This window comes from Cyprinodon tularosa, unplaced genomic scaffold (genome assembly GCF_016077235.1).
Source record: "Cyprinodon tularosa strain WSP-4 unplaced genomic scaffold, ASM1607723v1 ctg215, whole genome shotgun sequence".
In the NCBI taxonomy this organism is placed as follows: Eukaryota; Metazoa; Chordata; class Actinopteri; order Cyprinodontiformes; family Cyprinodontidae; genus Cyprinodon; species Cyprinodon tularosa.
The window spans coordinates 349,900-371,296 of record NW_024038800.1 but is presented as its reverse complement, the minus strand read 5'-3'; the positions used below and the strand labels follow the sequence as shown (position 1 = coordinate 371,296).

The window sequence follows — 21,397 nt, the reverse complement described above, 5'->3', positions numbered from 1 at the left end:
CAGACGGAGTATATGCCAGCTCTTTTCCAGGCAGCCACGTGAGCGCTTTTCCTCAGCTGCTCTGATCACACTGAGCCAGCCAGAGGGGAGCAGTGTGGGGTCGCTGGAGTCACAGTGGAAAAAGGCACGCTACATGAAGCTCACACTGGATGTGCACAGTCTGGTCACAGTCTACTGGTCCTTATCTAGCCTTCGTAATGCACTATTATGCTCTAGTGAAAACATACAAATGTGCACAATCACCTCTTGAATAATAAACATGAAGCATTAGAAGAAAGGACACACAAGGAAACAGTTCCAGACTTCTTGCCTCTGGCTCAGTTGTGCTTAGCATACGTAACAGAATTAAAGCCACACACACAACAGAAACTTGTACTTGAAAAACCCAATAAGAGCAACATGTCACATCTGCCTCTGCTCTGCTTATTCTTACCAGGCGAGCTTGAAGCCTTTCATTAGTACAGTGAGGATTGTCTGACGTCCATAGCGCGTTGTGGGCACAGGGCGGCCCGTTCACACCGCCGCATGATGACTGACAGATTGCCAGCGCCTCACCTCCCATACACAGTCAGAGAGATGCACACAGCAGGCAGGGGGGATCAGATGGAAAGACTGATGGACAGTAGAGGACTGACTTCTGGAAGGATGATCCTGAGCTCTGTCCAGCCCGCCTGCTACATTCCTCTGCTTGAAACAAGGTGCCGCAGTGCTCAGCTCTGGTGCCAGAAACTCACATCTCCCTGTGCTTCTTTGGTTTTCCCAAAAGAAAAGGAGTCGACCCGCACTGGAACATTCGCTGCAGCATGCCACACAGGCAAGGAGGGTTTAGGGATTGCACATAGATGCAAACATGACTTCTTCCTGATACTTTCTGACTGTGTTTCCCTTTAGGTCCACAACGTCCCTCCGAGCTTCTGTTTGCTCACTCACACTCTGTATCAGCCTCAGCCTCCGCAGCGGATGAGAGCTGCACTTGCTGTGCTCACAGTGAGCAAGCGCAGGATCTCTCTCTGCTCCCTCCCTCCCTCCCTCCTGTTCATTCTGGCCTTTTCCCTAGATGGCTCCCTTTCTCCTTTGCTCTTTGAGATAAACCTGACAGATCCAGTTTAAAAGACCTGGAAGTCTCCATTTTTAACTTGTTTCAATGATCTGTATCCGAGTGAAACATGACAACTGATGAAACCTTCAACATTTTTATGACTTATTAAAATTACAATTGTGTTAATCAGTTTTAGTTAATCTCAAATGGAAGTGGATGTATTTTGGTGCATCTCTTGTTTATTTTTGCAATAGTAATCTTGCCCCATTTTACTGTGATGAAACATTAAGGTTTATCGTTATGCAGTCTAGCTTAGGAATTAGTGAAAATACAAGGCAAACATATAAGTTAAGAATTAACCTACAGTAATTTGTATACAGTATACAGTTCAGCTCTGTGATTTCAAAGAACACATCAAGCCCATTGTAAGATATGACATTGATAAAGAGAATAGACAAACTGATATGTTGCCACACCGCCTCGCTGATATTGAGAATGTTTGGCTAAATTAATCTAGACCAGAGGTCTTCAACAGGGGTCCGCGACCTCTAGGGGGTCCGCGGAGGTACTGCAAGGGGGTCGCGAAAGTCTTGGTTGATTACTTTTTTTTATATTCCCTCCTGCAATTTTTTGCACTAATTAAAATGTCTGTAAATACACATTAACATGAATTCAACACACTGTAGTAAACAGATAAATGAAAGCAGAAGATGTCTTTGAGTCATCAATGCACACATTCAGCGACCCACAGGAGCTCTTTCAAACCTGGGCACCGTTTCATCCACAACACCTGTCCCATCAACCAGGAATCAGATTCCGAAATACTTTAATAATCCCAGGGAGAAATTACTTTCGTTACATGATTCCATATGTAATAGAGTGACTATAGGACCAGTTTGATATAACACAATTTCATACAATATATATAATTAGGGGGTCCCCGCTCCATCTCGCAATCAGTTTGGGGGTCCTTGGCTTTGAAAACGTTGAAGACCCCTGATCTAGACTCTTTCTTTTGAAGAAGAATTAATTTAAAAAGTCTCTATATCTGCAAGGTAAAGGCCTACTCCAATTATCTGCTGCTATAAGGACATTTTTCAGACTGGAGGTAGTTAATAAAAAAAAAAGACGTTGATTTTAAAGAAGGTAAACAAAAAGAATCCATATAGTGAAAAAAAAAAAGGATTAATATTAAAAACAACAAAGCAAAAAAAAAAAAAAGTTCGGTGATTTTAAGGATTGTCATTACAGAGCAGATCTCCTCACCTTCAGGCTATTGTTTCAAACCAGAATAATGCTGTGTATATGTTGCAACCAATAAATGCATTAAGCAATGAGCTCATTTGAAAATTGCACCACAATGGTTTATAGCCCCAAGAATCTAAAAACAAAAGGGAGGATCCCTTAAGGCTGGTTTATGCTTGACATGTCCACAAGGTTTCCACACTGTGACTGTCGGTCGCCTAATTTTTTGCCACCACACGCCTAGGGAAAATAAAAAAAAAATATGCAGACAGCTCTGCATGGAAAAACATGGTGGATATGCAGCAGGCCCTAATGGCAAAAGTTTATAAACACCTATAGGCACCTAATGACTTAATGACTTGTGTATATATATATACACACATATAAAATCTCATTAACATTTTTTTACTTACTAGAAGAGTCAGTTCTCGTGTTCCAATTTACTGCAAAGAGTATTTATATGTAATTCACATTTCATATCACAGGGACAGAGAAAGTGTTGAATTACAAATAAAATATTCCAGCCAATTTAATCAACTTAATTAGGTAGAAAAAGAAAAGTATATTTAACAAGAACACTGGAGCCTGCACCCTTGACATTTAATCAAGTTGATCTTTACCTTGTAAAAGGATATGATCAAAATCAAGAGTAACTCTGTTCACATTACTACAGCTAATTTATTAATTAGCACACATAGGCATTCACTTCTTTTTCAATACAAGGTAAAAAAGGTCAGGGAAGCATCCAGGCCTTCTGCAATCAGACTGAAGGAAATTCTTACTTTACGGAAACATGATCTGTGCAAATTAAGGTCTAATGAGATGAACAGCTAAGTTCTGGTTCGATGTCTGGTTAAAGAAGACCCCTAGCTTTTTTATATGTGCACTGCTCTGAGCTCCATTCACTTACAGAGCTGTTGTCAGCTGGAGATGGATTGAAGGCATTGAGTTGTTGACTGGCTGACAGAAAAATGGCTTTGAACCAAAAGCAGAGGTTGTTAAGGCAGAGTGGGTGGTGTAGGATATACAGTGGTGTGTTTCTGCTACAAGACAGAAGAAGGGCTCAAATCTGAAGATACCTCTAAAGAAATAATTTTACATTCACTTCAAATACAATGTATTGTGTTTAAGTACTATTCAAGGCTTTAATGGCAGCATTATACTTCTGAAAACCAAAATATGACAGCAATAAACAAAGAATAATAATTATAATAATGATCATAAAAAAATATGCATGGGCCAGAAGGAAACATTATTGAACTTTTTTGTGAATAATAATACCATAATTTCACAGTAACATTAAACAAATGGATGTGATCTTCCTTGGTGCAAAAAACAAAAACAAGTAAACGTTCCTTTCTTTACAAGAATTCATTGGTTATTAAAGAAAAACAAAAGTGTCTGCATCATTTTTGTATCTATAATACAGTATATAGCTACTAAATGCTAATAAAGGGAGTAATCTCAAGGGATTAATAAAGTCAAGTCTAAGTCTAAGTCTAAGTCTAAAGAAAAATGACACTCCTGCACTTTATGAATAACACAAGTATCCACTGGCCAGTAGAGGATAAGATTTGTTAACATGAAATTTCAGTTCAGTTTATTTCAGTCCCCAGTTCAGTTTATCCTCAATGGAAAAGTTTCAACTAATTTGTAATCCAATGAACACCTAACTACTAATTCCCATTTTGCACATTACATTAAAAGTAACATAACATTTACACATTGTAAGCACTGTCTCTGATCAGCATTTAAAATAATACACAACCGTTAAATTAACCATTTTTACATAGAATCAGAGGTGGGTAGAGAGTAGTAGACTTGGATGTCCTTTACTGTCATTTGTATATACAGAAAGTATACAGCATACATTTCTTTTTGTACAGCTTTCAAGACTTTTCCACTTGTTAAAGTGCAGCAGTGATCAAATGTAAACATCTTGGGAGAAAAAACATGGTGTAAAAACACATCGATATACGGTAGTCAGTTTGATGCAGATTCTGTGACGTGATTTCGATTTTTTTCACCATTCAGCTGTCTGATGGCAGTGGGGGAGAAGCTGTTTTGAAATCTGCTGGACCTTCATTGAATTCTGCAAAGCCTCTACCCAGAGGGCAGCAGTTAGAACAGTCCATGATGGGGCTATGAGGGGTCATTGATAACGTTACGGGCTTGGGACATGGAGCGCTGGGATCAACTGTCTTTTATGGAGGGAAGAGGAGACCTGATGATGTTCTCTGCAGTTCTTATTACTCTTCTCACCTTCTTCCAATCTGCAGCCTCCACACTACACAGTGAGACAGCTGGTCAGAATGCTACTATTGAACATGGGCTCTCCTCATTCTCCTCAGGAAGTGCATGCGCGTTTGTGCCCTTTTGACCAGCGAAGTGGTGTTTAATGTCCAGGTGAGGTTGTCTGTGATATGCACCCCCAGGAATTTGGTGATGCTGACCACCTCTACAGCTGAGCTGTGGATAAGCAGTGGAGCGTGGTCAGGCAGATTTTTCCTGAGGTCAATGATGATCTCATTAGTTTTCTCCACATTCAGGATCAGGCTGTTGTCTCTACACCAGTCCACCAGCTGCTCCACTTCCTATCTACAGTCCTGGTTGTTGTCGTCTCTGAAGAGGCCCACCACCGTAGTGTTGTCTGCAAACTTCACAATGTGATTGGTGGTGAACCTGGGGACGCAGTCATGTGTCATCAGATTGAACAGCAGGGGGCTCAGGAGCCAAGGAGTCAATGCAGCCTTGAGGGGAGCCTGTGCTTAGTGACTGCAGGACTGACTGAGGTCACTTTGTGAGGAAGTCTAATACCCAATTGCAGAGGCGTGTACTGAAGCCCAGCTGTTCCAGTTTCCCAATTAGATACTATGGGATGATGGTGAGGAGACTGGAGACAATGTGTTCTTTAACCAGCATTTGGAAGCACTTCATCATGATAGGCCGGTAGTCATTGAGTAAGGTGACCTGAATGATGTTGGCAGACTTAAAGCATCCTGGCAATATGGCTTGGTCAAGCGAGGTGTTGAAAATGTCTGTGAGGACACCAGCCAGCTGACCTGCACACTCCTTGTATACCTTCCCAGGTATGTTATCAGGTCCTGGGGACTTTCTTGGGTTGACTCTCCTCAGAGTTTTCCTCACTTCAGCTACGTCCAGGTTTAGTGCCTCCTACCCCTGGTGTGGAACGGCTTTTACTGCTGGAGTGCTGTTTAGTACATAAAACATCCCAAAAAAGTTGTTTAATGCATTTATGAAGTCAGTGTTTGCCACATCCCACTGGTGTTGCAGGTGTCATGAAAAAGATCTTGGATTTTCTGGCTGTGGTTCTGCTTCGCTGATCTGATGGCACGGTTCAAGTTGAAAGGCACTGTCCTCAGTGCCTCTTTATCACCAGACTTAAAAGCCGAGTTCCATACTTGTAGCGATTTCCAAACCTCCCCTTTCATCCAATGTCGTTTGTTTGCTCGGGTGGTAACGTTCTTTGTGATGCTGAAGCCTTCAATGCATTTATTGATATAGGCTGAAACAGTCATCGTATACTCATCTATATTTATCTTGTTGTCATAGGTTGCTGCATCTTTGAACATATTCCAGTCATAGCATTCAAATCAATCTTGGAGTTTCCTAATGGCCCCCTCACACCACACTCTGACTTCTTTGACTGTTTTTTTTAGCCCTGATCAGCTAGGGCCTGTAAGCAGGAATTAGCATGACAGAAAGGTGATCTGATGAATCGAGACAGGGGTCATAAATAATAAATGTAATTTTTACGATACTTATTGCAGCCATTCCGCTCTTAAAGAAAACTAAAAAATCCAAACTTAAACACAAGCTAGGTTATTATTTGGGTTATCGCGTGATTCGATAGCCTGCCCCTAATCTCATACTTCACAGAAAGGCCACTGTTTCATTTTAAACTGACAGCGTTACCTTTGTGAAAGTGAAACTATTGCTTTTTTGATTAGGTGATCTGCAGTTCGCCGAAACAAGTGGGGGAGAGGGATTGCTGTGTTACTCTATGCTCTAGCCATGCCCCTCATCACACTGTCAGTTTCTAAAACATCTAAAAGGATTTTAGATTATAGACTGTAGGATGGACAATATTGGTAGTTTTGAAACAGAACATTTATCTCCTCTATTTAAATAAAAAAAAAAAAAAAAAAAAAAAAAACAATGAGATGCACAATCAAACTTGTAAATAATGCTATGATTCTGATTTTACTTGTTGTTTTTGTCCAATTTATGCACTCTTTCAATATACTGTGGTTGTTGTTTACACTTTTGATGTAAAACTGAAGTCAAGCTCCTTGTATTCTACACACAAACTTGACAATTTTTACTGTGATTTTATGTCCGTGTGCCATGGGTAGGGAATTGTGAATCTGACAAACTGAATCTGAATCTGACAAACTGAATGAGAAGAAAACAGATGTGAGATGTAAAAACCTGAAAGATGTTAAATTCACCCATATACATTTCCAGGGTGCAGCTGTGAGTGAAATTGCCTATACTTCAATGCAGCAACATGACATCAAGTCATCTCACACAGTCTGTTTGGTGCTCATTTAGTCTGGAGCAGAAAGAAATTTAACAGACAGAGAACGGATGATACTACCCCGCAGTGAGCCTATTGTTAGCAAGAATCATGTGCTCACCATTTCAAGGAAAATCCAGGAAGATCACAAAGTTCATGTATAAAAACATGACCCAATGAAAAGCAGAACATCTTGGCCCAGCTAATGACTCTGATGCAACAAGAGGCATGGTCTGCTCATTTTTATCAATATTATCATCACAAAGAAATGAAATGAAACAGAGATCAAGGTCACTGTGACCCTCTGCTCATTTTAAATGTTAGAAAAACAGAGAAACATTAAAAAATGTCGATGTTACCAGATGCAAAGACCAAAAAAAACAAAACAAAAAAAAACAAAACAAAAACAATAAATATCACGGAAATCTATTTTTGCGTTTCAAACTAACTTGGTCATCTGGTAAAAAAGCATTAAATTAATGTCAGTAAATCCCAATTTATTTGACAGATGGGCTCAATCTAAATAGCTAAACCCAAACCTTCTTATTAACTGACCTACACGTGATGAATAATTTAAAGGGACCATGTCTGACAGCTGAAATATGACAGCAATATGAAAATTGTAGAAACCCAGTGGATAAGATACATGGATTTAAGATTATTAAAACCTTTCTAAGAATTTGGGATAAAAGCTAAACAATGTTAGAGCCATAATCCATAAGTGGAGAATATATACCATCACGGGTGAACCTTTCAGAAGAAGCCAGCAAACCAATGTTTCTCCAAGACCATGAGTGAGTCTGAAAATAGAATATCTATTGCTAAATTTCTATCTATCTATTGCTAAATTTCTATCTATCTATCTATCTATCTATCTATCTATCTATCTATCTATCTATCTATCTATCTATCTATCTATCTATCTATCTATCTATCTATCTATCTATCTATCTATCTATCTATCTATCTATCTATCTATCTATCTATCATCTATCTATCTATCTATCTATCTATCTATCTATCTATCTATCTATCTATCTATCTGAGAAACAGTAGCCTGTAGAGTTCTGTTTAATTGGAACATCTTATGCCTTTATCTTTCATTTATAATCCAAGTTAATTTTGAATTGTTTATTTCCGAGGCTCTCATTTGTGATTGTGCCTTAGTTCCTGTAACAGAGTGGTGCTGAATGGACAGCTCCTTAACAGTTACTTTCCACAGTCAGAGCTGTATATTCTCAATGATACCACCTGCTGGCTAAAGTAATAACATTCCCTTTTTTTACTGTAGTATTAAGACAAGTTCATATAAAGTACACTCTAGATATCGTATGTAGAATTCAATAATATCTAAGCCATTTTAATAGAAAAACATGATGATTCTGCTTCTTTTATTTAAAATGAACATTAAGCATCTATGTGTATCTGTTTGTACATTAAGAACACAGCATTCATAGAACTGACAAAGCGATAATCTAAAAAAAATATACTTAATGCTCTAGTAGGATTTAGTTTGTTACTTGCCTTTTGGAAACAACTAAACAAGATGTTTAATGTTCCTGATTTTAATTCAAACAAATCAATATTGCAATACAGATTCTGTGGAAATACACAAATTATTGATGTATCAAAAACAAAATTCTTGCATATTGTTTTTATCTTTTTTGTCCCCAGCACTCACTCAGTCCTTTTCTGCTCCAGAGATTTTTCATTCATGTCCAAGAATAGCATTGGCAGATAATCTGGAATAATCCTTCTACACTGCTTTGTGGGATTGGACAGGCTGGTAGAGTTTGTCTCTCCCATTCCACCTGATAGCCGTTCTTTGCTCTTTAACATGACACAGATTATAATATAAACTGTTTTCCATAGAAAAGGGAAAGTATAAGATTTATATTTTGCGTGTCGTTGAGAAATGTATGGGTGAGCATGTGGCTGGGAGGCAGCTTGATTATTGATGAATTGACCCTGTTGGATAATACGGGTTGTCAAGGTCACACTGACGGGAGAGGAAAAGTGCATTCATATGCAGAATAGGAAAAAATAGCAGGCATTTAACAGGCAAAGGTAAGAAAGACTATTAGATGACTTCATAAAATATCTAATAAGATGGTAAAGATTACTTTATATTTGTACTTTAGTTTTTCTGTCATTTCAGCACAATCCCTACAAAAAGCCAAAAACAAGATCTGTCTCATTTTTAGATTTTTCTCCATTATGTATATTCTGCTATTAAACCTTAATTAGTTCCTGTTTAAAGTCATATCAACTTTTCCACAGATATATTTGAAACTCCAAAATCTATATTGTTCAGGGTATATCAACTCGTTTTTAATATTAGGTCACTTTTCATGACATAACCTTCAGCATCCTTCTTTCTCATTTGGATCTTTTATGCAAACCAGAGGGAGAGACAGCAAAACCAATTTATCTTTTAATCAGTGAAACATCCTCATTACCTGCAGCATGGCACCAAATTTTCTGACTCGATAATCCTCGGCTCAATGTATATATAGATTTTTAACTACTGTATGTACCCAGTTTTAAACTTACAGCCATTGCTTCGTATTGTTTTTGGACCATTAAAACTGAATGTGGCTGGCTTAATATATAAGAAAGTCAAGATGAATGTGCTCCAGGAAGTTCCAATAGTGCATCTCTATTTAAAATCCTTCAAGTAAAAAGGCCCACACTCTTTGTTGTCATAATCTTTGCTCAAAAAAAGTTACTGATGGGTGTTTGTGCTTGCCTCTAATGACCAAAGGGCAACAAACAAAGTACAGTAGAGGCTAGACTGGTTGCCAGTCGATCATACCAAAATGCAGCAACACAAAGGACAGATAACTATTCACAATTAAGTGACATCCACCAGTAAGAATACACAGATATAAATATCAAAGAGTGACATGTAACAGATCCCAGCTCCTGGAACAGTGAAAGCTAATCCAATATTCTTTCAAAGGTATAGGGCAAACATATGAAAAATACTGAAGTCGTGAGGTGATAGGATGACAACGACAAAATCATGAGCAATGCTGTCCAATAGATACATATTTCAAAAGAACACTGTAAGGTTAAAATATATTTCAATTCAATTCAATTCTGTTTATTTATATAGCGCCAATTCACAACACACGTCATCTCAAGGCACTTTACAGAGACAATTTAACCAGATAACAAAGATAAATTGATTCAAAGTTGAACACAAAACTGAAAAAAAAAAATGCTTCTGTGAGAAAAAATTAATAAAGTAAAATACAGATGGCTTTTTGCTGGTTTGTCGCATGTGTTATGGAAAAAAAGAAAGCAAGAACAAAATGTGCTGATATTGAAAGCTTGGCTTCAAAAAAAAAAATAAGTTCCTTTTTCTGCCGCAGCAAGCAGTCCCAAAAATAGGTCAGTGCTTCTTTAACAGAACACCTCCAACACACTCTCTCCATCCCTACTATACAAAGCATAGAAACAGTAAGAATAGAAAATGTAAAATAGGTGACGTGAAAATGAATTATCTTATTAATCCATTTACTATTCAAGATAAGGCAATTAAACAAACTAAGGGCTAAGAATTGAAAGTAGATAATAAACTTTGTTAATGCTGGAAAAGTATGTAGTGTTCATTAAAAATAAAAACAGGTTGTTCATCTCTAGCAAGCTGAACTTTTGGTATTAATAGCATTTAGTATTAATTCCGAACAGCTTAAGAAGACTGGTATGAAGACTTACATCATGTTAACTTAAGCAAACTTGCAAACACATTAAAGCATCCTTAAATCAGATCCAAACACGTTTAATTTCTGAGATTCAGATGTTTAATTGAATTTACAGCTCCTTTAAAGACACACATAGACTTTTAAAAATGTATTTCAGTTTCAGCCTAATTACAGACTTGATTCAATGAGCTGAATGTCCTTTAAGTCACTTTCTTTTTATTATCTTAAAATTGAAATATATAATCCAGTCTCTTATTAATGATATACGGTTTGGTCCCTGAGAATAAAGCTATGGGACTGCCAGTGGTTTTAGATTTTTTCCTGTAGTAAGGCTTCCTTTAATGATGAAAAAAGTTGTTACAGGTGCTGGTCATAAAATTAGAATATCATGAAAAAGTAGATTGATTTCAGTAATTCCATTTAAAAAGTGAAACTTGTATATTATATTCATACATTACATACAAACTCATATATTTCAGATGTTTATTTTGTTTAATTTTGATGATTACAAATGACAACAAATGAAAATCTCAAATTCATCATATCAGAAAATTAGAATATTACTGAAGACCAATAAAAACAAAGGATTTATAGAAATGTTGGCCAACTGAAAAGTATGAACATGAAAAGTATGAGCATGTACAGCACTCAGTATTTAGTTGGGCCTCCTTTGGCCTGTATTACTGCAGCAATGCGGCGTGGCATGGAGTCGATCAGTCTGTGGCACTGCTCAGGTGTTATGATAGCCCAGGTTGCTCTAATAGTGGCTTTTAGCTCTTCTGAATTGTTGGGTCTGGTGTATTGCATCTTCTTCTTCACAATACCCCATAGATTTTCTATGGGGTTAAGGTCAGGAGAGTTTGCTGGCCAATTAAGAACAGGGATACCATGGTCCTTCAACCAGGTACTGGTAGCTTTGGCACTGTGTGCAGGTGCCAAGTCCTGTTGGAAAATGAAATCTGCATCTCCAAAAAGTTGGTCAGCTGCAGGAAGCATGAAGTGCTCTAAAACTTCCTGGTATGTGGCTGCGTTGACCCTGGACCTCAGAAAACACAATGGACCAACACCAGCAGATGACATGGCACCCCAAACCATCACTGACTGTGGAAACTTTACACTGGACTTCAAGCAACGTGGATGAAGTGCCTCTCTTCTTTTCCTCCAGACTCTGGGACCTTGATTTCCAAAGGAAATGCAAAATTTACTTTCATCAGAGAACATGACTTTGGACCACTCACCAGCAGTCCAGTCCTGTTTCTCTTTAGACGCTTCTGACGCTGTCTGTGGTTCAAGAGTGGCTTGACACAAGGAATGCGACAGCAGAAACCCATGTCTTTCATACGTCTGTGTGTGGTGGTTCTTGAAGCACTCACTCCAGCTGCAGTCCACTCTTTGTGAATCTCCCATACATTTTTGAATGGGTTTTGTTTCACAATCCTCTCCAGGGTGCGGTTATCTCTCTTGCTTGTACACTTTTTTCGACCACATCTTTTCCTTCCCTTCGCCTCTCTATTAATGTGCTTGGACACTGAGCTCTGTGAACAGCCAGCCTCTTTAGCGATGACCTTTTGTGTCTTGCCCTCCTTGTGCAAGGTGTCGATGGTCGTCTTTTGGACAACTGTCAAGTCAGCAGTCTTCCCCATGATTGTGTAGCCTATAGAACTAGACTGAAAGACCATTTAAAGGCTTTTGCAGGTGGTTTGAGTTAATTAGCTGATTAGAGTGTGGCACCAGGGGCCATCAATTTTGAACCTTTTCACAATATTCTAATTTTCTGATATGATGAATTTGAGATTTTCATTTGTCGTCATTTGTAATCATCAAAATTAAACAAAATAAACATCTGAAATATATGAGTTTGTATGTAATGTATGAATATAATATACAAGTTTCACTTTTTAAATGGAATTACTGAAATCAATCTACTTTTTCATGATATTCTAATTTTATGACCAGCACCTGTAGATATTGACCCATACTGTCGTAATAGGGGTGGGCCACGTGGACTAGAAATTTTACTGTATTCTGTGGTACTATTATGATAAAGATAAATAGTGAAGATTAAAAAAAGATTAATACAATGTAAGTCATGGCACATAGCACAGCAATAATGGCCACACAATCACAAATGCCGCTTTAGAAAAACAAACCATTAAAAATAAGCTACTTTAGAACACCTGTCACATTAGGGTTGTTTTTCTTAATGCAAAACTGCACAATGTAACATATTTTAATTTAACTTTTATTGATCCTGTAACTCATTGTCTAAATAAATCTTGTGTGACCTACGAGCAGCAGCCCTTCCCCGTCCAGGAAAGGCAAAGCCCCTCATTATTTTACTGTGAGTAAGACAGTGAATACCTGCCTGCTCCATGAAGCACCTACCTTTAATCTGCCTGCCCAGTATGATTTTCTATTCAGTAAGTTGAGTTACACCAAAAATAATATTCACATAAACATAAATATCCTTATTTTTTGTCTTTAGCTATAGAACTTTTTACTTCAACCTTTAAAAGGATGTACAAGAAATGTTGTTAAGCAAAATGTTTAGATTTTTAACAGGAGTGACAAGAAAAACTTTTCTGCAGAAAGTTAATGTTGATTTCCACAGAAAGTGCTGCAACTCAAAGTAAGCAATATGAAGAAGAAATAAAGAAATAGTAAAGATTCTTTCAAAGTAGTGATAGATGAAAATCCAAACAAAAATAAAGAAAATGAAGGGTTAGGACCATTTAAGCTTAAAACATTTTATTTATTCTGTTCTTAGCAATGACTGATGGGAGCTTAAATCTGCTTAAAGCAGATCATTGATTCTTTTTCTCTGGGCCATGTCTATTTTTGTCCTCTTATTTCTATATAAAATCTCTGTAGTGTATATTGCTACTTCGAGTTAGAATACAACAATTTCATTTTTGTGTTATAAACTAAACATATTTAATTTATGTTTTTTTTTGAAGACACATTGAATTACCAATTGGGAAATTAAATTTACAACACCTTTTAATGACTCAATAATGTTACTTGAAATTCATAATATAGTTAGAATAGAAACATGATAACTATTCCATCCCAAGCCGTTCTTAACCTGGAACAGACCCTGGAACCACTGCAGGGTTCAGAGCTATAAATGGACAACAAGACAAAATCTTTTATGTCTCAGCAGAATGTAATATCAATTCATCTGGCTGAGACTGACCTTAGCAGAAAAGAGAGTTGGAAAAAAAAGGTAGTTTATGTCATGTCGAATAAGATTTTAAAAATGTGCTTCTTCAGCAAATGATGCACGGGGAAATGTCTCGTATTGATCAGGGTTAAGCCAGCCATGTGTCTCCCCTGATAGATGGTAACACCAAATCCATCCTGTGCACCTGCACATCACAAACACATCTCACTATAGGCGGGGCTGTAGAACAGTGATGAAATCCAACACTGAGGGAACAGTTTAAAAAATGTTTTAATGGCCAGTTCTCCACTGGCCTTTAAAATGTTTAAGAACATTTAAAAAACATTAGTTTACATTTTAAAGTTTAATTTTCTTTAAATAACTGTACTAATATATGGGAAAATGGTTTTAATATATTTGGAAAAAAAACAACATTTAAGAATGAGAACAATTCTAAAAAAAAAAAAAAAAAAAAAAAAACTGCAGTTCTGCCCCCACAATGGTTAAATGCATAGGTAAATTTCTCCAATGTGAGATCAATAAAGTTAAATTGTTTTTAATATTATTATATTATTATTCAAACACACCATCACTAATATCACAGGATACAAACACAGACACAGCAGTAGGAGAATCAAGTCTGTTTAACTACTATCCCTTTTGTGTATGCATATGAAAATATTGTATTAGTTGGCATTTTTTACTGCATTGTTTCCTATTGAAATGTCTCAAAACCAAAGTGCTTATAGTAAATAGGAAATGCAACTGTTGATGTTAGGTCAGCATACAGTTTTTTTTTAAATGTTATTTTTACCCATAAAAGAACACAAATAAACACAAAATTTCTCTATGAATGCTCTCAAGTGGTCAAGGATAATTAATCAAAAAAAAAAAAGATTGAGCTGCCAGAAACTGGACCCAGAAACAACATTGATAGGAGTGTAGTGAAACAACAGTCAATTTAAAGCCTTGGGACACACTACAGACTTTTCCAGTCTTGGGTGCTCACACTGATTTCTGTCTTTTAATTGAAATACAGGCCTTATACACTGCTTGCTGCTAAAGCCAGTTAAGCACGACAAATTCTTGCAACTCTGATGATGGAACATAGCAGTTGGTTAAAGTACGGAGAAAAAAAAGGAGACAAAAAAGTAATAGCAGTAATAGCAAAATGCAGCGCTATAGGTAACCGCCTGGGACCTGGGAAGCCAGGTAACCGGTGGGAACCTGGCAAGCCACAAGAATGAGCCGTTCTGCCGAATGGCAGCGTTCTGTGGCACGCATGGCCTCATCAATCTGTTCCCTCCTATGAACGCTTGTACTGAAACTGAAATTTCGATTGCAATGTAAAATTGCACTTGACAATAAAGAAGTTTGATTGATTGATGTTGTTGGAACTTTGACAGGCTTTACTTCAGACCTGAAAAATGAAAGATACAACATAAATCAAAACACAAATGAATGTGGTTTACATATTGTTGACTGTACTCTTTTTCACATTCATGTTTGGTTTGAAACATGTACAGTATCGGAGATTTTCAGTCGATTTTCAAATGACTTGTGATGTAGGTTTTTGTTTAAAATACATTTTGATTCTGTATTTTAACACTTCAACGTGTCAAAGGTTGGTAACTCCAATTGAATGTGAATAATTTATAATGGAATAGAATAGAAAATCGTTTTATTGTCCCACAATGGGAAAATCATTTAATAAATACATATATGTGGAAAAACTATCTTTCGTGAACTTCAATTTGTTCTATTTAGTTACATTTTTTTATAAGAGATGTCAATTATAAGGTTTGTTTTTTATAACTGGTCATCTTATAATGTTGTTATTTTTTATTGTACATGCCTGTGGTTTTTGCACATAATTACCCATTTCTATTGTGTGTTTATCTTCACAGAGCTTTATAGTTCCAAGTACAGAATCAGCTGTGAGCTAAGTTTAATAGAAAAACTTAGCTCACAGCTGGTGCTGCATCCCAGCCTCTCCCTCAATCAGCTGTCAGATGCACGTGTTTGCAGTTTTGTCACAGCAACTGGTGGCTTCAAGATCCACCTAATAAAATCTAAGCCTGTTTGTTTGATCATAAATGAAGTGGAGTCGGCTCCCCTCTGCACTTGCAGACTCCAGACTCTTCTCAGAATAAGACATTTTTGTGCCAATTACCCCCGTCAGATGACCACAGCTACCGTAGCACAAACTGACAGACATTCTCTGACTGGGATTTGGGGGAAATGTCAGGCAAAAATATCTCGTAGTGTGGCTCCATTTTAAAAGAAAAGTAAAGAGAGATTATTTTCAAAGAGAAATATCATTGGTTGTCATTTAAAAAATCCTATTATATAGTTTTTTTTGTTGTTTTTTTTTACTTTCCGGAGCTCAGGGGATTATATGAAAACTATTAGCTGCAAATAACAAGAATGGCATTTTCAGTTCTTACTGAATCTGTTATCAAGGTAGACATCAGTGACTCATCGCCTCACTGACCCTGAGCTTTTCAAGCAGTACCCAGCTGCCTTTAACAGAGTAATGATGCCACAAACACAGAGATCAGGTTTTGCTGATCTCTCAAGATTTCCTCTATGGCTAGACCCTCTGTAATGCAGCCCGTTTGCAAGAGTTGCTGTTGGGTAGCTTTTACCTGTGATTACTGCTCAGTAATAATTGAGTCATATGATGCTGAAATTTACTCATAATTATATCATAGATCCTTCGAAACTCAGAAGAGGTAAAAAAATATTTATTTGATAGGTATAAATTTTAGTGATTTATATGCAGATGTAACAAATTACATAATGAATAGTGCATCTGTCAGTAATTAAATGTCAGTAATACTCAGAGTACATAGTTTTATGTTCTTTCTGAGAAGCATACACTTTTTAACCATAAAAAAGACATGGATGAAATGTACACTGGTTTTAGTGATTATTACTGTAAGTAGGGTTGTCAAAAGTATCGAAACTCAAAAAAGTATCGATACTGAAATGTTGTATCCGGATACAATACTCGTTTTTAAAAGTATCGATACAGTGCCGTCACCAGTGGCACCTAAGCAGTCATTCATCTAAAGTGCAGAATAGAGGACAATGCACTTTCAGAACACTGTGTGATTGAATAATAGGCTCTATGCACAGCTCCACTACTTCCTGAATTTAAGGCAGCTCCTTTGTTTCCTGTCTTTCATGATTGGATGCACTGATTAATCCAGGTGTGTATGACCTAAGTAACTGGCCAGACACACCTGGATTAATCAGTTCGTCCAGTAATGAAAGACAGGAAACAAAGGAGCTGCCTTAAATTCAGGAAGTAGTGGAGCTGTGCATAGAGCCCATTCTGTGCTCTTTTCAGTTTCAGACTTTTTTTTGTAAGAAGTGCAGCTGCTGAGAATTATTTTTGTTTCTTAACCGGTTTGGCTAGTGTCACTGTTATGTGTGCAAAGCATAGCCAAGGAAGGAACACTTAATTTTAATTTTATACGTTTTTTATCAAGCTTGCTTAATATTATGCACAGCATACAACCTTTATTGTGTTTATTTATTATATTTTATTTATTAATGAAAATATTTCTGTAGACTTTTGGAGTCTGTTTTTATCCTTGTGGTATCGAAAATGGTATTGAGTATCGAATATTTTCCTTAGTATCGGTATCGAGTTGAAAAGTTTAGTATCGTGACAACCCTAACTGTAAGTAGCGCAAAGATTAGAAGGAAAACTATATTTATTGACTGAAAGTTTTTTTATAGTCCATATAATGCATTTCCTCTGATGCCTGGCAGTAGCCTCTAGCAGAAGGCAGTGAAAGCAAAGGAGGTATATTTAAAGCACCAACGAGTTTCCACTGTTAGATGTGGTTGAACTTTGGATATTAAAACTGCATGAGTAATGATTTTTGAAGCTTTTTTACCCTCTCGCTATATGCAGAGGAAAACTACAAAAGCCTCCACCTTCTCCAGCAGCTAATAGAAACTAGATGGTCTTAACTGCCTTTTTAAACGCTTATTGCTTATCAGATTTATTTCACTACCAGAGTCTTGTCTGATGGTCTCATAACAAAATTAAAGATAATTATACTATGATCCATGTAATGTATTTACAATAATTACTGCAGAAAAACTATACAATAGCAGCCTTATTCAATTGTAATGTTCTGAACCTCTCTGCTTAAAAGAGAAGTCTGAACACTTGGTGTATCATGTGTCCCTGCAGCAAGACTGGGATTTATCCCTGATAGACAACATTTGATACAGAAGCCATTCTATGTATTGGCAGGGCAGTGATTCCAAAATACTGCTGCACTACCAATATGAATCTCAATCTTGATGATGGAGTTAACGGATAGATTTGACCAAGATTGACCAAGATGGGTTTTTTATTATCTCTACTCGAGGGCTACAAAAAGTCATACTTGACAGGGCTGGCAATTCAAGCACAATTGTATACAACTACTTAAAAAGTATGTAATTGGAAGGAAAAAGCGTAAGAGAAAAATGTATACGTGCAACAGGAAAAATCTCAGTTCTGATATGATTGGATTATGAAGAATAGGAAGAGGATTCCCAAGGCAGCTGAAGCTGGGCTCAAACTTTCAAGCACAATCCTGCACAATCCTGAACATCTGTTGCTTGCAGTGGTGGAAACCAATCTTTTCAAGTTATAGTACCTTTAGATTTTTTTAAAGATGCGAAATCCATTTTGAAGGAGCTCAACAGTTAAGCTTTTGCAGAGGCGGAGCTAAATGGGGGGCTCGGGGTGACCATGGCCACCCTAAGCCAATCATATGCCACCCTGTCCACATGGGATCGCCCTCCAAGTTGATTCCATGTGGACATAATTTATCAATTGTTCCCCTCTAAACCAAAGGCTGGCAGCAGTAATACTTTCAAGTAGCCCGTTCTAATTTTATTTTATAATTATACATAAACAATAAACTGACAAGAAAAATACAGTAGCTAATTACTCGCATCAACATATTATTAAAGATGATGAAAACAGAATTTTTTGTGTTTTATGAGGTAAAAAAAGTGATGTGTCTCTAAAATCCTCGCAAATTCTTTAAATTAATAGAAAAATAATGAAAAATTAAATTTAATATAGGTTTTTGTATGTAAATATTCATGTTATGCATAAAAAATAGGGTGATTTTTTTCAGGAAATGTAGGTAAGAAGTAACAACATATAAGATGTTCCTCCCAGAACTCAAAGCTCTAAGATAATTGTCCACTATAGCTTTAATTTAGACACTATTGATGTATAAAAATATGTCAATTTATTAAGAAGGTCTTTATTTGGTAAATACAGATGTTGTGCTCATTCATTTTCAATTTAGAACAGCTTAGGTTGACCCTTAAGTTCAGGCAGCTAAAAGGTAAATGTTGACTCTCTTTAGCTAAAAACCCCAATCAACTAAACCAAATAAATTGTTTAAATAAATCACTTAATGAATCTTTGAATTTGAAATTTTGATATTAATTAGTGAAATACATGTAATTTTTGATCCTATCCTGATTTCTTAGATATGCAAATGTATATAATGTATAATACCTATATCTTTGCTTTGTTATTGTTCATTACATTAGTTATTAAAAAGCCCCTTTAGTAAACAGTAATAACATCAGAGAGCATGAGATATTATGATAGGAAGATGGCAGCCAGGGGGATTATTAATCATTGGCAAAACGTAACACTCAACATATTTTTAAATTTATTGAAGGTGAATCCAGCCATGAAGCTTAGTGTTTCGTTTGTGTTGATAAATGTATCAGTGCTGCACAATTTATAAAAACCTTCCCGTCTACAGGTCAAGCAAGGAAAGCTTTTATATTAAATGTTTGGCTTAGGAAGAGTGGAGAGAGATATTGATTGACCCCTGCATCCAGTAAGTCAGAGCTGTTGCCTCAAAGATGGCACACACACATCAAAGTTGAGAGAAGTCCAACCTGCTGCTTCACAGACGCAGGTGCTTCTTTGATGCTGTTTTCAGCCAGACACAAAAAACCTTATCAGATAAAGTCTCAATGCTGAAACAAACCTACGGTCAGGTTAGAGAAATTAGGTTTTAATTTCTGATGGGACTACTTTTTACCAGCAAGAGAGCGCTAATAATTGCTGTATTTTAGTTTGACCAAGTGTGGAAATCTTCTAGATTCTATAAGAGAAAAGTGTACCAAAGAAAGAGTCAAGAGTATAGATAGTTTTTGCATCCCTGTTAATTTGACATTATAGTCAGTATTATTTAACTGAAAAAATAAAATAAATCTGAGAGACATTCATGAAATTTGCTGATTTTATCCTTTAGTCTGCATGACTTGACAAAATGCATTTTTTTTCAGGTTGTGTGGAGGCTTTGAGGAACCAAATGCAGAGAGGATTAGGCACAGATGAGTTTTTGGTGATTTAAAGAAATTCTAAGGGGAAAAGAGGCATAAATACAAATATTATGAAAACCAAACCAAAACCGATAAATGTCAGGGGAAAATACTCACAGTAAGCAAGAGACTAGAACGCTATGAAACAACATCAACAACAGAAGAAACCAGCACTGAGTGAAGGCTCTGCTGCTCGTTTAAGCCCAGCACTCTGATGAGAGAGATTATATTCGCCTGTGTAGGATACCCAGGTTCTCTACAAAGATCCTCTCTGGAAGCAATGCATAACTCGCACGTACTCACACACAGCGAATCTAACATTTTTTCTATCAAACACCAAAATAAAAAGCCTAGATTTTCCTCTGTACTGGAAAATCTCTATACAAGTTAAGATTTTACATTTACCTTATGTTTAACAATTTTGGAAAGGCAGTATATATTTTTTTATTACCTATGTTGTAGAAATCTTGTTTTAGAACCATAGAGGACTGAAAGAATTAATCTTGATTAATCGATTATTGAAATAATTGGCAACCAATTTTCTTCATTAAAAAATCTTTGGCTATCCGATTATAAATCATTTAATGCAAATAATTATTGACAGATGAATTAATTAACATCCCTAGAACAAAACTGCAGTGTGCAAGCAATGCTTTCATGCAGGGATTGAAACAACCATAGAGAGGCAGAGAGATAGATTTCAATTTCAAGTGAAAAAGCAGGTTTATATAGTATGCTTTATTTATCATTATTATTTCTGGAAGAAAATTGCATATTTTTTATGTCACATACCAGGGGAGTCTTTCATCCTTCTATGTGCCATTTATATTCTAACACATACTTTACGTTACAGAACGCTTTCTGGACAGTAATGCTACAACTCTGTCCTTACTTACCTATCAGTCTTAGCTCTTCTTACATTTCAATCATCGGACATATAAATATGTAGTACATATAAACTTGATTTGAAGAAAACATTTTATCTACGTAAATAAATAGTAGGTGCAAATTTGATTAACCAGGGAAGCCGGTTAAATTAAAACCCCTGGTACATATTTAATTAAGCCTTTTCATATTCTGTATGATATATTCTTTACTGACATTTAATGTCTTTTCAGCCTAAGAGGATAGTTTTACTCTTTTCACTAGTGCTCCATCAGTTGAGGTTACAAACCAGTCAAACAGAAGCTAAGACAAGCTAAGTTTCACATTACACAGATGCGCTCATGCAAAGGACAACGCTGAGAACGTATCAGTGAATGATGCATCAGCGGGTTTTCTTGTGGATCTTTCTCAGTGAAATCTGAAGCCAGGAAGAAGTAGCTTGC

At 36.6% G+C, this 21,397-nt stretch overlaps 1 protein-coding gene across 12 annotated transcripts in view; it reads right to left on the bottom strand.

Annotated features, from left to right (window-relative positions):
• The window catches only part of gramd1bb (GRAM domain containing 1Bb), a 198,231-nt gene that overhangs the window by 75,066 nt on the left and 101,768 nt on the right, over positions 1 to 21,397 (bottom strand). Inside the window, exon 1 of one of the 12 annotated variants that reach the window (XM_038285831.1) lies at positions 434 to 946. The exons of the other annotated variants lie outside the window; for them this stretch is intronic. Within the exon in view, the coding sequence (XP_038141759.1) occupies positions 434 to 456 (23 nt within the window). The 5' untranslated portion in view covers positions 457 to 946. Of the gene's footprint in view, positions 1 to 433; positions 947 to 21,397 lie in introns of those variants that run through there. 12 annotated transcript variants of the gene reach the window in all.